General features: G+C 40.9%; 1 protein-coding gene across 2 annotated transcripts in view; it reads left to right on the top strand.

Moving 5' to 3' along the window:
* SLC24A2 (solute carrier family 24 member 2) overlaps positions 1-11,125 on the top strand; it is a 241,047-nt gene extending 229,922 nt beyond the window's left edge. For both annotated transcript variants that reach the window (XM_047098204.1, XM_047098194.1), the window contains 3 exons: positions 64-153; positions 6,516-6,682; positions 10,876-11,125. In XM_047098204.1, the coding sequence (XP_046954160.1) occupies positions 64-153; positions 6,516-6,682; positions 10,876-11,125 (507 nt within the window). The remainder of the gene's footprint in view (positions 1-63; positions 154-6,515; positions 6,683-10,875) is intronic.
* The last annotated feature ends 2,177 nt before the right edge of the window (positions 11,126-13,302 follow it).

Genomic DNA, 13,302 nt, shown 5'->3' with positions numbered 1-13,302 from the left:
GTCTGCCAGATCCACCTCACTGGATGGCACTGACACTCTCGCCTCTTCCTGGTTCTCTTTCAGTCATCAAGGAAGTTCTTTCCCATCACGTTCTTCGGCTCCATCACCTGGATTGCTGTATTCTCTTACTTGATGGTGTGGTGGGCACACCAGGTAAGACCTTAATCGTAACACTCATCCGCCTGGTTCTTCTCGTGGTTGCCAAATGGTTAATCAGTGTGTTTGCTTTTGGAAAGTGTCAGAATCGTACTGTGTCTGACAAGGTACATATTCCAGGACTAAAAGAATTTTACTCCACTCACCTTTCCCATCCCTCCTGGCCTTTTCCTGTAGCATGGAGTCAAATCAGCAGAACCCTGGACAGCCGTGTGGAAGATGGCACCCTATCTCTTCTTGCCCCCTGCAACCTGAATCCAGGCCTACCCAGGTCTGGGAGGAATGTCAGGTTTTGCCTGACTCCGTGATGCTTACTTCCTCTTGGGCAGCCACTCACCTCGTGCTCTCACCAGCCTTTCCGATTGGCTGTAGGAACAGAACTGGAGACAAAATGGTCTCTTCCTTGAACCTCGGTTCACTATAATGATGATGCATTTTGCTTTTACCACTTTTAACCCCGTACCAGTTATAGTGCCCATCACAAGAATAAACGCTCAGGAATTGTTTGTTGTCACACACATATGAAAGAATGAAATGCAAAAGTTTTACATTCTCAGAGATGACAGTGGTAAACGTTGATTGAACGTGTACCAGATGCTGGATAATTCACATCCCTTCATCCTTGTGACTTGACAGTCACCCTGTACACAGACACAAATCCTATTAAGGAGATGCTATTATTATCCACATTTGTAGATCAAGGAGTTACGCTTAGAGCTAATAAGAAAACAGCTCGGGATCATATAGGTAGTAAATAGCAGAACTGAGATTATAACCCAGGGCTCTGACACTCCAGAACTCATGCTTTTAATCTCTATTATAAACTACACAAATTTCAAACTTCCCACTTGTATTCATTGTTTAATATAGCCTTAAAATTATTATACTTGTTAGCATAAATAAAATATAGCAATTTGAAATAAGGAAACGTGAGAACATACATGGATATATCAAAAATGGTGCTAAAATAATTGTTCTTTGATATGCCAGAATAAATGAGCTTAGACCTTTACCTCTCACCGTACTCAAAAGTTAACTCAAAGCGGATCATCGTTCTACGTGCAAGTGCCAAAACTATCAAATGTCTAGAAGAAAGCAGAAAATCTACATGACCATGGGTTACACAAAGAGTTCTATGATATAATGCCCAAACATCCATAAAAGAAAAATCTAGTTAGTTAGACTTCATCAAAAGTAAAATTTATGCTTTTCAGAAAATACCACTTAAGTAATTAAAAGACAAACCCCAGACAGAGAGAAAATATTTACAAATTATATACATCTGATAAAGCACTTGTATCCAGGATATATAAAAATCTCTTAAAGCTCCATAATAGAAAGGCAGGGGGCACCTGGCTGGCTCATTGGCAGAGCATACAACTCTTGATCTCAGGGTCATGAGTTCAAGCCCCACATTGGGCATGGAGCCTACTAAAAAAAAAAAGAAAGAAAAGAAAGAAAGGCAAGCATCTACAGGCATCCTAATGTTTAAGATGGTCAAAACATTTGAAAGATATTTCATCAAAGAAGATATGCAAATGGATAATAAGCATAAGAAAACATGCTCGACATCATTATTCATTAGGGAAATGCAAATCAACACCACAAGGAGATGCCGCTTCACTCTCACCTAGGGTAGACATAATCAAAGAGACAGATAATAACAAGTATTGGAGATGATGTATAGAAATTGGGACCCTTATATATTGATGGCAAGAATGTAAAATAATGCAGCCACTTTGGAAAACAGTTTGGCAGGCCACAAAATGTTACACATAGAGTCATCATATGATCCAGTGGTTTCACTCCCTCTGTACCCAAGAGAAATGAAAACATCTACACAAAAATCTATATACACGTTTACAACAGCATTATTCATAATTGCCAAAAAGTGGAAACAACCCAAACGTCCATCAACTGATGAACGAATACAAAAAATGTGGCCTATCCACACAATAGAACACTATTCCACAATAAAAAGGGATGAGGCATTAATATGTGCCACATGTGAATGAACCTCTAAAATATTATGCTAAATGAAAAACGATGGTCACAAAAGAGCACATGTTGTATAATTCCATTTATATGAAATGTATGAAAAGATCATATGTTGCATAATTCCATTTATATGAAATAGGCAAATCTATAGAGACAGAAAGTAGTTAATGGTTGCCTAGGGTTGGGGAGGTTGGAGGGAAATGGGTACGCTAATGGGTACGGGGTTTCTTCCTGGGATGATGAAAAAGTTCTAATTTTAAATTATGGTGATAGCTATTCAAGTCTATAAATATACTAGGATATTGAATACACACTTTAAGTAGATGAGTTTTAAGTTATGTGAATTATATCTCAATAGAGTTATCTAGAAATAAACACAAGATACCACTTCACAATCCTTAGGATGGCTATAATTAAAAACGCAGACATATGTTGATGAAGATATGGAGAAATAGGACTTCCAACTCCCGCTATGAGCACAGAGCTTGCTTAGGATTCTCTCCCTCTCTCTAACCCTCCCCCACTCGCATCTGCACTCTCTCTCTCAAAATAAATAAATAAACTTAAAAAAAACTCACAGAACTATTCTTAAAGGGTGAGTTTTACTGAATGTAAAATTAGACTTTACTATATGTAAATTACACCTTAATTTAAAAAAAAAAAAGTACATACAACATCATTGAAAAAAAGCTGCTGGAAATGTCAGCTAATATACCCACTATTATTCCTACAAGATATTTTATATTATTCCTACCCTAGTTATTTTATGATGTTTGACTTCAGATTATTCTTCCAGGATATTTCCAAAACATTGTTGATCCTCAAAGAAGTTCTACGTGGCCCAAAGTCATGATTTTCCACATTCTTTGAAAGTCATTTGCCACCAAAACTGCATAGAAATCTTTGTAGAAGCTGAGCCTCAGCCTCCAGATTTCCAGGCTAGAAGGACTCTTTGCCATTTATAACATGTAATGGGTTTTCATTCTGTAACTATTTTCATTCTTTAATGTACTGATAAAAGAGTGGTTTTTATTCTCTCTTGTTTTCTAGATATTTCATCTTTTTCTAACTTTTTAATGATTATCTTAATTCCATACTCTTGCTTCCTTTTCATTCTTGTAGAAAAATGCAAACACAATGCCTAGAATAGTATTACCAAAAGGGCCCAGAAATATAAAGTGCATAAAGAGAAACCTTACTTTCTAGTAATGAATGAGAAGTTTCTCTGTCTTTTCTCCTATAGAAATGCTTTTCTCTTTTAAGACATCCAGACATCTGATCAAAATAGCACATTCTGTTCTAAGAAGTTTGGCTCTAATTCTGCTGTTTGTACAGAATTTTTTGAGCTATAAAAGCCATAAAGATAACAAATACACCATTTGGTGTTCAACTATTTTGTTATCCACAGCCTTACCAACAATAAATGCTATTTAATATCTTTATTTAGCTACTGTTTAGCCAAAATAAATGCCCCTTACATTAAATGCTTTATGCATATTTCCCCTTAGTTTTTGTTACTTTTTATTCTTTTTGTATCATGAAATTAGTAAATGTCCTGAGTGATGAAAACGTGGTTAAAATCCATCCTGCATCTAATAGGAGAAGTTAATTCTAAGAGCCAATACGACCCTGTGTCTCATTTAGCCAATGTGACATTGGCTCCTGAAACCAAGATAAGGAACTACATCATGCCATGTTCAGAGCAGCACTGGATTTGGATTCTGAGTGGCCCCATCGTTTATTTCAATTGGAAAACAAAGGAATTCCCAAGAGACTGCTGATATCCTTTCTAGCTCTAAACTTCTCTGATGATGCCAATTTGATCAGTGCTGTCCCATCTACGCACCACACCTATCATCCTGCCTCTTGCTCATGGAAAACCAAAGTCAGTGAAATGTTCTTAAAATGTGCCTATGAAGACGCGTTGTCAGACAGCAAAAGTGTTTCTACAGCCATGCAGATTCATCAAGAGTGTGACGTACAATAAAAAGTCTTCATTATTCTCATGATTTCCCACATTATGGACTGATGCCTACTAAACCAGCTTCTGTCTGAAGAGCCCAGAGCCAGACCCCAATGGCTGCAGGCTGATAAGTTGGAAAGGGAGAGGAGTAGTGCCTGAGTTATCATAGCTGATAGTTACTGAATATTTACTTGATACCTGACCCTTGCCATTTGCTCTGTATGCATCATCACATATAATCATCACAACGACTCTGAGGGTTGGATGTTATAATCCCCATTCTACACGTGAGAAAAACCGAGGCTCAGGAAAGTTGGCTACCACGTACTAGGAGTGGCAGGCTAGGATTTGCACCCATGTGTCCCTCTATCCATCCAAGCCATCACTCTTAACCACACTACCATACCACCCCTCTGCAGTTTCTGCATTTTTTCTGCCCGTGGAGTCATTCAAACTTCAAATATAAACGTTGCTTTAAAATAGCCACTGCTTTAGAACTCCCTCAGAGAATCACCCTGTTTATTGGGGGTGACAACCATTGACTCAGCATCTTCACAGTCTTTGAAAATGTTTCACTCAAGATCTAACTCAAAAAATAGGTCAGCAAGGAGAGTTTTGCTCAAATAGGGCACTCCTGTGTAGAACTCTTATTTAATTTTTTTCTAGGAGAATCAGCAGAAAACACGCTAGGGAAATCACCTAAGTACGTAGATGGATTTATTTATTCAGCAAATAGGTATTGAGAGACTACTAAATACAGGCTATGTTCTGTGGATTAAGGAGACCCGTAGTGATCAAAGTAGGAATTCTGCTTGCATGGAACCTCCTTTCTGATGGAGAGCAGTGAGTCTTTGCTCTGTGAGGTCAGGATAAACTAGTTCAGCTAGCCAGGCTCTAGAGCAGGCGTGACCACCAAAACAAAAATAGCTCCCAACTATGCTTTTAAGTTCATGGAAACTAAGCTATTACTTACAAATCACAAAAGGTATTTTGAAATGAGTATATCCTAGGGGCGCCTGGCTAGCTCAGTCAAAAGAGTATGCAACCCTTGATCTCGGGGTCATGAGTTCAAGCCCCATGTTGGATGTAGAGATTATTTGAATAAAACTTTTAAAAAAGAAAGAAAGGGTCACCTGGGTGGTTCAGTCAGTTAAACGTCCAACTTCCGCTCAGGTCATGATCTCAAAGTTCATGGGTTTGAGCCCCACGTCACGCTCTGTGCTGACAGCCTGGAGCCTGCTTCAGATTCTGTGTCTCCCTCTCTCTCTGCCCCTCCCCTGCTCGTGCTCTGTCTTTTCCTCTCTCTCAAAAATAAATAATAAACATTAAAAAAATTTTTTTAAAGAAATAAATGAATTTATTCTATTCCCTAAAAACCCTTATTCTTGCATGCTACTCTGGCCTTCTGCATTTTTTTCAAAAAATGATGAAGGTCATAGAGTAGGCCATTGAAAACCAAACTGAAGGCACTATCTTAAAAGTTTTCAGAACTGCAGTTCACCAACTCCAGAAAATATATAGAGCTTTTAAAAGTCCCGGGAAGACAAAAAAAATTTGCTCAAGAGGATGTAGGAGCCTCCATCTGAGACTAGACCAACTGTCCAAAATAGACTTCATCAGTGTTAAAAGGCAAAGACCAAAATAAAACATAATAACCATCCCCCATCATTTTTCAGTAATGATGTACTATTTGCAAAGGGATTTTCCACAAATGATCACTTCGTCCTCCCAACCACTTTGTAAGGTAGGTACTATCATCCCCGCTTTAAGCATAAGAAAGCAAGGATTGAAGACATTATACAATTGGTTAAGTTAATGATGGGTTAAATTCTTAACAAATGCCAGAGCCGGGTCTTGGACTTCTGATTCTGTAACTGATGGTTTCTCCACAGTTGCCTTCCTGATTTACAGTTGTGTGTTACCAAGCCCCAAAACACCCCAAATCAAGTTTCCCGTGGAAGTAATAGTCTGAAAGTGTTCAAGAGTGGGTTACAGACACTAGGAGATGTCAAAGAAAAATGGGAACCATCGCTACAGGATTTGGTACCATTGTCAGCCCCTGGCCTCTGGAGCCAATGGCCAGTTGGCTTTTATCACTCTCTTCTGCCTCCCTTGCACAGAATTATTAGATACCATATAATGACTGCACTCAAGCCCTCTATAGCTCTTTCTTGAGATTATCTGTTTAACCCTGGTGCGAAAATTCCTGATCTCTTGGGTCTAAATATGATTAAAGTGTGAACTCCTCTATGGCAGTGATTGTGGCTTACTCTTTTTTACCATCTCATCACTCTGCACAGCATGGATAGGAATTCATCAGAAGGGAGTTGCACTGAAATGTGGGTTTGATGGTTTGGTGACTTCAGACACTCACATGTGTCCCTGCCATTACATTTAGGTTGGAGAGACAATTGGCATTAGTGAAGAGATTATGGGCCTGACCATCTTGGCTGCTGGAACCTCCATCCCTGATCTTATCACCAGTGTCATAGTGGCCCGGAAGGGGCTCGGGGACATGGCTGTGTCCAGCTCTGTTGGAAGCAACATTTTTGACATCACTGTAGGGTGAGTAGAGATAGTTTTATGAAGGTGCACACACCAGCTCTATTGCTGTCTTTGTTCTCTGAGAGGCTGTGGAGATAAAACCGGGATCTTTGAGCCCAAAACTCACCCATACCAGTAGAAAGTAATGGGAGTACCATTCAAGTTCGCTAACTCCATTTTCAATTTTCAGAGACCTTAATGAAGAATAAGTTATCCCTAGATAGGCAGAAACACACGCCAGGTACAAAGTGGATGTTGTAAGAAATACTTTAAGAATTTTGCTTATATAACGGCGTTGGCTACAAGTTATGAGTATTCAGCATTCAGGTATGATGGAGACAGTTTTACTACATTTTTTCCCATATCCTAATTCTAATTAAAGTCCCCACCAGCCTCGGATGAGATTTGGATTATAAAACAGATTGGAACAAGCAAAAATACCCCATCTCCTTCTTTGGAAAATGCTGGCAGGTTTGGCGTTATCATTTATGTATGCTGCTGATAAAGATATTCTAAGTTTTTTGAAAGTCAGAAGATGAGATCTGTTCTTACGGTTAAGCAAATGGTAGTTCTCAATATGAATAATCTCTAAAGCGGATCAGATTGGGGTGGGATGCTCTTATCTCTGTCATGTCATTTAACTTGTCAGAAGTAAAAGTAGTCTGATGCATAACCCTGAATGAGAGAGAACCCCTGAGAAGGTAAGACATTGGGGGTGTTTTCCTTCTGTTCCCAGAACTGGGCTCTTGACACTTGAATTTAGAAACTCACTAAAATGGATCTGCTGTTTCATTGAACGTCTTGAATATCGTTCTCTCTTGTATCTTTGCATTACCCGTGTTTTTCACTCAGTGTCTACATTGTGCACTGTAAGTACATTTTTATCCACTTAAGCCAGACAATGATCCTGTGACATATGTATGATGATCCCCCATTTTTCAGGCCAGGCAGCTGAAAAGCACAGAGTTCACAAAGCTAGTAAGTGAGACAGCTGGGATTTGGACAATGTGTCTCTCAGCCACAACACTGTCTGCATTAAACCCTGCCCTGAGCTCCCCCTGTCTTAACCACCTTTGAATTCCAAAGGTGCCCTCTGCTGCCATTATTTCCTTCCTTTGCAGGCCCCTCTCACATGAGATTTGTCCCTGCTTGTCTGCCTGGAAAACTCCAACTTACCCTACCAATGTCAACTCAAATCTCAGCTTTCCTCATTCCTTTGGGCCTGACCAGGGGGCTCCTGCTCCTGTGTACTCTCTGAACATCATACTCTTGTCATGGTCACGTTTATCAGTCTGCCCACTAGACTGTGAACTGCTCAAGAGCAACAGCTCCCCAGAGCCTAATACGATGCCTAATGCATGGTGGTGCCTTGACAGACGTTTGCAGACTGAATGAATGAATGTGTGACGAATGCCTTAAAAGGTGTATGTTTTAAAGGAAGGGCATCTCTAGTAGAAACAGTGTTTCTTAGTTCCGCTGCTTACACGTTTAGACTAGTTTTCTTGGTCAGTGTCTTCTAAGAAGGAAAATAAGATGTGCTATAGTACAAAGGGAGAAAATCTTACAAGTAGGGAAAAATTATAGGACGTTTTTGTCATGTTTTTGAAAAATAAGTAGGCTAGGGAATTGCAAGTTGTTTTTTGTTCACTGTTCTTAAATTGGATATATAGTAACAGGTTAGATGAAGGTTGCAAGATACCCCCTAACCCTACTACCCAGAAGCAACATTTAATTTTTGTATGTTCTCTTCCAAATATTTCACAAAGTTTTCCAAGTCAGTATTCAGTTTTGTCCTTTTGGAGGGCTTTTGTTTTTCTATTTCAAAGCCATTTATGCCTGGCACAAAGTAGGCATCTATTATTCAATTAGTAAATCAGCTATTTTTCTAGGTTCTTTTATAACCCTCATAAATAACATTTTATCACTTCACAATATTTCATCTTGTTGGTTTTCAGTTTAGCCATTATTTTTTGTTTTTTCCAATTTTCTGCTGTGATGGGTGTTTTCATGAAGACCTTTATGCAGAAAATATCTTTTAGCTATTTTTATTAGGATAAACTCCTTCAAGAAATATTAATGAATTAAAGATTATGAGCATTTTAATGGATGTTGATGTATATTTTTTAAAAAGTCCTTTCTCAAGACTTTATACCAATTTATGAACTTGTTAGCAATATATTGAATATAAAAAGTATTTCGTAGTCTTATTGGCATTTTCTCTATGCTTATAATATTAATATACACTCATGGTAAAGGACTGAGTAAATACGTATAGAGCATAAATAAAAATCAATGATCATTCACCGCCCTGCTTTAGTTCATATATAGTTTACATTGCTGAAAATGCATTGCCATATTTATGTGCATCCTTCATTTTAAGCGTAGAATCATATCATGAGTATTTGCCTACATCATTATAAGCGTATGATTTTTAATGGCTACATAACATTAACTTGGCTTAATAGTTCGCTATTTAACTAGTTTCTTGTTATTGGAGATTAAATTTTTCACTCCTCAAAACAACACTGAAATGGTCATTTTTCTGCATGAAGTTATATCTGCCTTTCAAATATTTCTTATGCTTGATCCCTGGCGATAGAATCTATAGGTCAAAAGGCATGAACAAAATGTAATTTTTTACTACAAAGGGCTTCTACCTGTTTGTAGTGCCGTCAAGCACAACTTCACGGGAACTGGGTTTGTATGTGTGCATGTCTCGCTTAATAAGAATACGATGGCTTTGGTCTTTTTCTTCCTAAGAGAATGCAGGGGTGGAAGAAGCGCTCCCCAGGACAAATTCCTAGTGGGGGTTTTCATTTTTGAGCACTCCACCCAACACACACACCCCTACTCCCACTTTTCCCGACTTTCCATCACTGACGGGAGGATGCCAGGGCCGCCCCCTCCTGCCGAAAGCTGGAACTGCACCATGTTCCCTGAGCTGGCCTGTGGAGCCCCTCCCCTTCTGACATCTCCGAAAAGTGAGCACCTCCAAACCAGGCTGTAGTGGGCAAACCACCTGTACTGACTACTGTGGGGCGGTTGTATCAATCACTTCACCTTGGCCCAGGTTAACATATGTACCCAGATGGGGGCCTGCGTGCACCAGGCCCTGGGTATTCAAAGTTACACAACTCGTGGGCTCTGCCTTCACATGCCCTCGCCAACTGAGGAGACCAGATGCGTAAACTCACTGCCCCTTTCATCTCATTATTTCTCTCAAGATATCTTCTTTTCCTTTGGAGAACGTTGTGTTTCACCTCTTCTTCCATATCCCCGAGGTCAGGCCAAAACTGAATCTCCCTTAGCCAAAGGCTAAGGCTCTGCAGCAGCCTCACCCAGCTGGGTGGCTGGGTCCTTGTTTCCCCAGCCAACGTTCCATCATTAGGCTCAATGGATAAAACTGCGTCTCACTCGGCCACCTGGAGAGGCCCAGGCAACATGAGTCCCATGTTTTCGGCCATTTTTCTCTTGCTCAGAGTCCTAACTCACTCTCAGGGATGCACCTGGCCATTAGCTTTTCTGATGTCTTCCAGAGTTGCCACTCTGGATAGAAAACAAAAGATGTTACCAGATTTTTAAAAGTCAAATGCCAAGGGAGAAAACAGCTTTTTAAAAATCACATCACAAATGTAAGAAACCGTCTTCCTCAAATATTTCAGGAAGACCACTTCTTAGTGAAACGGTTGTCCCATCTTTTCCAGAATAAACCTCAGACAGCTATATTGTATCATGTATCATTTTTCACTTGCGTTAGATCAGTTGAGTCAGTGCTATTCTCTGTCTCCATTCCTAAAAATAATGTTGCCATTTTCACCACTGATGTCTATGCCTTTTCTCCATTTGTATTTTCCTTCTCCTGCCCTGTACAGATCTTCCAGTCCACCTTTTCGGGGGCTGAGAGCAATTTGAATCTAACTAGGAAAGAAACACCCAATTATTTCAGATCACATCCAGAAATCACCCGCAGTGGTCACAGCTCCGAGCTTACTCAGCTATAGAACAAATTCCCTCTTCTCCCTAATTCAGTCAGGAAGTAGATACAGGTTTCTGAAGTTCACGTGACTTCCTTATGTGATTTCCTGGGCCAACCGCACACAAGGCATAGTGAACCCAAAAAGACACCCTTTTCAGATTATGGATTCCAGGAAGCTGATGCTGTGTCCTGTGCCTTCTTCAACGTGTCTGACTGCTACCCCCGTCTTTCCTCACAGGCTTCCACTGCCCTGGCTCCTATATACCATCATTCACAGGTTCCAACCAGTGGCTGTCAGCAGCAATGGCCTCTTCTGTGCCATCGTCCTCCTCTTCATCATGCTGCTCTTCGTCATCCTCTCCATTGCCCTCTGCAAATGGCGGATGAACAAAGTGCTGGGCTTCATCATGTTCGGCCTCTACTTTGTGTTCCTGGTGGTCAGCGTCCTCCTAGAAGACAGAATTCTTGTGTGCCCTGTTTCCATCTAGTAGGAAAAGCCATATCCTGAACCAACAGCGTGGATGGCCCCTCCCTGCCCTGGGTTCTAGGCTCCTTGACCTCTCCAGAAGAGGCAGCTGGCACACAGCCCTGGGCCTTTCAGAGCGTCCCTCCCTAGCGGATTTGGGGATGGATGGATTTACGCTGGGCCCACTCATTTCACGAGCTGCTGCCAACCTTGCCTACTGAAACAGCTCCACGCAAGAACCGTCCATTTTGGGGCTTCTCTCCGATTCACCACTGACAGGTACTCCTCGCTGGTCGGAGGTACATTCATTGTAATGATGCAAACAATGACAGAGGCTCTCTCTATATACACATACAAAATATACAAATTATAAATAGATGCACATGAACATACCCCCGCCTGCTCCTGTATTATACCTCTCCTTTCATACCTATAGAGTCATACATACCTGTATACAAACACAAAGAAATAAAAATTTTATATATATATATATATAAGTCTTATATATATATATATATATATATATAAAATCATCACATATATATATAAATACAAATGCATCTTTTCAGGGATAGCTCTAGTATATTTATAGCACCTATTTGAAGAGGGGCATCAACCTTCAGTCTGAGCTTTACCTCTTAAGTACAAGAGGTAAACTAATAGAATCATTGCTGTGACCTTCAGCCTACCTTGGACTTATTGGGATCCTGCCGGGCAATGTGGATGTTTTAGAGGAATATGTTGCAGGAGGGAGGGCTTGGTGGAGAGGGTCTGTAGGGACCCTGAGCTGAGACCTCCAAAACATTCCCACCAGCCAAACAGTGAAGACTATTTGCCCACCCCTGCTGGGCACGCTGACCAAAACCCATGGGGCCACTTGGGACAGACAGAGGTAAAACCCAGACTGGGTGGATATTGCTTTGGAGGCAGGGGAGAGGTTACCAGGGTTGGGGTTTTTTGGATTTTTTTATATATATTGCCCCAGCATGCAAGTAGAAAATGTAACTGCAAACCAAATTAGTGCTCTCCTAGGACAACGAGACTATATAAACTGAACCTATACTGTTCTAATGCATGTCCCATTATCATCAAAAGGGGGGGGCAGATTTAACTGTGATTGTCATTTAGGTGTATTTTGATGCTAAGGGCTCACATATCATCAAAATGCCTGCCAAGAGAGCCTGGGACAGGTGATAAGAAATATCATCCAGTAGAGGGGCTCAATGGAACTTGCCACCTAATGGGAATATAAGGGCATGGTTCTTTAAAGCATCTTCCAGTGCGGTTCACAAAGGGCTTCAGTGTCTAAAGAAATTATTATTCCTGCAATAGAAATAAACAATCTAATCTATAGTGCTTGGGTTGAGGCAGCTTAGAGATGTTTGGAAAGGCATCTGTGCACCCCGTGCGCTGAGGAAGGTTTCTGAGGCCTATGTTTAGTGGTGCCAGGACGAGGGGGTGGGTAGAGCCCAGGCAAAACCTGCGTTTCTCCCTCCATCGAGACCCTACGTGGGACTCTTGCTGGCTTAGAGAGTCCACCGAAGACGTCTTCATGCTGGCCTCAAGCCAGTCACTCCAAGGTTTTGATCTCCTGATTTTGCCAGCATTCACGCGACATTTTCATTTCGTTCACTCCATGCCCCCAAATTCTGTTTGATACCTTGTATGATTTCTCAGATCTGTGTCAATAGAAAATAAAACTGTCAGGGGGAAGAAAAGGCAAACTGAAATCGATGAGAAAATACAGATTTTCATGTCTCCAAGTCATGCTTTCCTTATAATCAGTTGAAAAAGGAAGTAGAGGATGGCCCATTATTCTGTACCCACCTTCCATCTCAGCTGGGACACACTACACGCGACATGTGTTCTTGTCTCTGGTTTACCGTGTCCCTGATACCTGCTATGATCCTGTCGTGAGCACATACCTTCTAACACAGACAGGATGCAGAACTCACAACCAAATAGAGAGGAAGGGAGACCTGACAGCCCCAGATCAGGCTCAGTATTCCTTCCACAGAACCCCAGCTCACTCCACAGAGCGTGGCAGTAACAGGCAGTGTCCCTCATTGCTCTTCGCCCCCAAGCGAAAAGCACTTCTGAGTGGAGGCTCACGTGGGAAAAACAAGAAATCAAGATGGCTGCCACACAGGAGGTGAGACTTCGAGTCTCTCCAACTTTGCCAAGTCAGGTGTTCAGTTG

The sequence above is a fragment of the Lynx rufus genome, unplaced genomic scaffold (assembly GCF_022079265.1).
Source record: "Lynx rufus isolate CCGP_SWC_20201006 ecotype Redwood Valley unplaced genomic scaffold, mLynRuf1.p SCAF_10, whole genome shotgun sequence".
NCBI lineage: Eukaryota > Metazoa > Chordata > Mammalia > Carnivora > Felidae > Lynx > Lynx rufus.
Note: the sequence above shows the minus strand (reverse complement) of the source record. Positions and strands in the feature narration are given on the sequence as shown.